At 34.5% G+C, this 4,533-nt stretch overlaps 1 protein-coding gene across 2 annotated transcripts; it reads left to right on the plus strand.

Moving 5' to 3' along the window:
* Positions 1–1,415: 1,415 nt before the first annotated feature.
* Positions 1,416–3,423, plus strand: LOC308702518 (uncharacterized protein). Of its 2 annotated transcripts, XM_081385436.1 has the most exons (5): positions 1,416–1,651; positions 1,767–1,809; positions 1,934–2,254; positions 2,356–2,763; positions 2,948–3,371. In XM_081385436.1, exons 1-5 carry the CDS (start codon positions 1,649–1,651, stop codon positions 3,043–3,045), a joined length of 873 nt encoding a protein of 290 aa, XP_081241562.1. In that variant the 5' UTR covers positions 1,416–1,648; the 3' UTR covers positions 3,046–3,371. The 2 variants fall into 2 exon arrangements, with proteins under 2 accessions (XP_081241562.1, XP_081241563.1); XM_081385437.1 differs by lacking the exon at positions 1,767–1,809 and having other exon boundaries at positions 1,464–1,651; positions 2,948–3,423.
* Positions 3,424–4,533: the final 1,110 nt, after the last annotated feature.

Below are 4,533 nucleotides of genomic sequence, written 5' to 3' on the forward strand. Positions count from 1 at the left end.
TTAAAAAATTAGGAAAAATCCAACCTTTAAGGACACCAATTTTCTTTGTGAATGAATAATGTATCGTAAATAAATAAATGTTCTTCCTTAAAATACATGGTGCATAAGTGAGTACACCCCTATGTTAAATTCCCATAGAGGCAGGCAGATTTTTTTTTTTTTTTTTTTTTTTAGGATACTATGCATCCTGATAAAGTTCCCTTGGCCTTTGGAATTAAAATAGCCCCACATCATCACATAGCCTTCACCATACCTAGAGATTGGCATGGTTTTATTTCAGTTAGCCTAAAAGCTAGTTTGATTTGCATTGAGAGATGATCTTATGGAAAGTACCCCATGCCAATCTCTAGGTATGGTGAAGGCTATGTGATGATGTGGGGCTATTTTAATTCCAAAGGCCAAGGGAACTTTATCAGGATGCATAGTATCCTAATTTTTTTTTTTTTTTTAAATACTTAAAAATAAAAATCTGCCTGCCTCTATGGGAATTTAACATAGGGGTGTACTCACTTATGCACCATGTATTTTAAGGAAGAACATTTATTTATTTACGATACATTATTCATTCACAAAGAAAATTGGTGTCCTTAAAGGTTGGATTTTTCCTAATTTTTTAAATTAAGGCATTAAGTTAAATTTCCAAAATATGATTTTTTATTCCTCTTTTTAGTCAACTTTAGCATAGGTGTATTCACTTATGCATTGCACTGTATATATATATATATATATATATATATATATATATATATATATATATATATATAGCCTATAATTGTGCAGCTCCCCCTGTCAATGATCTAGCACCCCCTCAGCACATGCATTAAAAATTCTCTGGCGCTGCCTCTGTCTATAGGCCTACCTGTGTGAACATTGAATCTTTTATTACCTTTTTAAAATAATCCATTAAAAAGTTGTGATTTGAGGCGTGTGCATCAATATTTTAAGTTCTATTCGTTTGCATGTCTCAAGAACACGCCCTCTGAAATATCATGAATATTCCAGGCACTAATATTGTAACATCTGTGACTGTGAAGACCAGTGTTGAGCTGGAAGTGGCAGCATTTTTTGCTATGTGAGAAAAATGTGGCCTAGTTCTACAAAGAAAAAATATACTATATTATTCCCATTTATAATGTAAAATATAAATATTATATTTCTAAGTTGGCCATTGATAATATGCATGAGGAAAAGGACCACATTTACATATCTCTCAACCACATAAACATAAAGTTTGCCAACTTTTTCTTTTTCCAATCTCTGTATCTTTCAAATTATCAAATAAAATATAGTGCAACATTGGTTAATTTCACCATGGTGAAATGAGCCAATAGTGAAAGTAGTAATAGTAATGCAAGACCTTTCATTGTTGTTGTTTTTGAAAGTTGCTCAGAACAAGAAGTGGCTACTTTAGTTTCAGTTGCAGTGTGTGAGTGATAATGATGATAACCTGAGAATAAACCTTCAGTCTAATTATACTCTGCAAATCAGAGACTGTTGTGAACCCTAGTTCTTCTAAACTTGTGGTAATTTTCAGTGAAAACCTTCTCGTAACAATAAGAGGGTTATCAGATATATTTTTTGTGCTCTTCTAAATCCAGTCTTTTAAAAATGTTTCTGTGGAGCTTGTTGACTTGTTTTATATGCGTTCATGGTGAGTGTATTTTTAAATTATTATTATTATTATTAGTTATTCTGCTTCTAATAAATGTGTTTTGCAAGTGCATTGATGAATCTCTTGGCTATCTGGATCTCTCTTTGCTATCTAGAATTTGTGTTCTCAGATTTATGAACATGCAGTGAACAATTATGGTAACTAAGATCATATTAATTCTGGAAATAAGAATAAAACAAATCCTGTTGATGAACACTTCCGTTTTTAAAAATTTTAAACGTTTTTACCCATCGTCTCTTTTTTTATATAAATATATTGCAGATGTGGAAGCAGATGGAATAAAGATAATATCGGTGATGGAGGGAGATTCTGTCACTCTACACACTGATGTTACTAACATTCAGAGAAATGATCACATAACATGGAAGTTTGAACCTAAAAAATCATGTATTGCTGAAGTCTATAAACACAGTATTCCTACGTATCCTGGTTTTGATGGGAATTTCAGAGACCGACTGAAACTGCATCCGACTGGATCTCTGACCATCACAAACACCAGATTCAGTGATGCTGGATATTATACAGTGTCTATCAGCGGCTCCAGAAGAACCTTGCGGGAGATATTCATGGTTATTGTAGATGGTGAGATAAATATCACTGTCACATTGTCTTTTAACCTTTATTTCTCTTACTTTAATACATTTTGTTGTCACTTTCATTTGTTGATTTTTGTTTGAAAGCAGCTGTTTCAATCATCACTACAATCACACAAAACGAGGAGAGTCAAACTCTAAGTGATCATGGCGAGTCTCAACTCATCGAGCTTCCCTCATCTTCCAGATCTTTTCCAGCTCCTCTGCCTGTACCTGAGATTGTCAGTAACTCTTCACAATGTTCATCATCATCAAGATCAACAGAGTCCAGATGTTCACTGGTGTGTTCAGTGTTGAATGTGAGTCATGTGACTCTCTCCTGGTTCAAAGGAATCAGTGTATTGTCCAGCATCAGTGTGTCTGATCTCAGCATCAGTCTCTCTCTACCTCTGGAGGTGGAATATCAGGATAACAACACTTACAGCTGTGTGATCTACAATCCCATCAGAAACCAGACCAAACATCTCAACATCACGCAACTTTGTCAACAATGTTCAGGTATATCAATGGATGTAATATGGTCATTTTCAGGCAGTGTAGTGAGGCATTATTTAGGAAAACAGCATAAAAATAAATTTTCTAATAATATTTTAATATAATTTGCTTTTGGTACAAGCATATTGCGCCTGTTTTAGGTATTGGGTGCACTAATGGTTTAGTGTTTTTATTTTTCTTCTCTCAGACTCTGTCCAGTGTTGTAGTTTTACTGAAGCTGTGTTTTCCGATTGGTCCTCTCTGTTCTGGTGGGCGTGGCTACTGTTGATCATTTCAGATCCATGAAAGTTGAACAGAAAATGAGGAAACAGACAGAAAACAGTCAATCATCATCAGTTCCTCAATGATTAATCCTATATTCTCCCATGTGGTCAATAAATGGTGAACTTAAACAACCCTTACAAATGATACACTGTGAGTAGGTGTTAAGAGTTTTTCTGTATGCTTTGCAAATCAATGTCAATTTACAAATCATCATATCAATATTATATCATTAAATTTTAAAACACTTCTATATTTGTTGGATTGTTTTTGTGCTGTATGGAGAAATGTATATTGTAGTAATTGTGTTAAAAATGTTTTATTCTTTATTAAAGCATATCTTCCTCCTCATTGTGGTTTCCAAGGCGTCTGGAAATGTTATAAATAAACAAATGATAATTGAAACAAGTATCAGAAAGCGTTAATGCATCTATGCTATGGTCAATTAAATTTAAAGGAATAGTTGGTCTGACTTTCTTCTGTGGTGTTCAATGATCTAGTGATCTGAATGGGTCAGGCGACTGATTCAATCAATCAGTTATTCTCTAACTGTAAAAATTTATTCCGGAGCACAAGTGCTTATAAAATGTCTTAAATATTTTAACTAATTTAACAAACATCTTAATTATTTTAAGAGGTCTTCAATTTGTGAATGGAAAAAGCGATACAGCCTATGTGATTAAAAAACTTCAAATATAAACCTTAACTTCAAAAATAACAACAAGTAAAGGAGACGAGCTACGATGGCAACAGTTCTTCAGAGCATGAAAACGGTAGTGCTACTTCAAACTCAACCGCGTCTATCAGGTACACAAACACACATCATTGTGAGGAGCTTGTCTAGATATTGGTTCAACTCAAAACCCTCACATGAACTGGTTTACATTATCACATATAAAATAAAATGTTATTTGATTCATTTAAAAGCCTATTAAATAGTGAAGTCGACTCTCAAGTTGTTTCGAAAGCTTGCACCATTTAAGTGAGGATATTTTTAACTAGTTTCAACATTTTGGGCCTCACATTTGGGGACAGTCATGGCCTAATGGTTAGAGACACAGACTGGAGACTTTGATTCTCAATACTGGCAGGAAATGACTGAGGTGAGCAAGTCAATACATAACCCCCAATCACTCCCTGGGTGCCACAGGAAAAGTGCCTGGCCACTGCTTAAGTGCGCACTGACTTGAATGGGTTAAATGCAGAGCAAAAATTCTGAGTATGGGTTATTGTCATTTTAACTTTCACAATTATAGTAAAACAGCTGTAAGTAAAACCACTATGTGAGTATGCTGAGCAAAGTATCTGGTAACTGCATCCCGACTGATCCTGAAGTTCTTCAACCAGAACATCATGTCTGCTAAAAACAGGTGAAACTTCAACTCAACCTCTATTCGTTTCAGATTCACAAAATGGCCCAGTGTGTGAGGATTGCACTTCTCTCTTGTTCGTCATTTAACCAGTGTTAATTTTATATGGGATGCATTAGAAAAAATGACATCCTGCATCTCT

This window comes from Scardinius erythrophthalmus, assembly GCF_964197995.2.
Source record: "Scardinius erythrophthalmus genome assembly, chromosome: 14".
Lineage (NCBI taxonomy): Eukaryota > Metazoa > Chordata > Actinopteri > Cypriniformes > Leuciscidae > Scardinius > Scardinius erythrophthalmus.

Excerpts from the sequence above, each read along its gene's own strand:
- LOC308702518 (XM_081385436.1), top strand. Across the intron at positions 2,255-2,355 it reads ATTCATGGTTATTGTAGATG|CTGTTTCAATCATCACTACA; the intron begins GTGAGATAAATA and ends GTTTGAAAGCAG. Across the intron at positions 2,764-2,947 it reads ACTTTGTCAACAATGTTCAG|ACTCTGTCCAGTGTTGTAGT; the intron begins GTATATCAATGG and ends TTCTTCTCTCAG.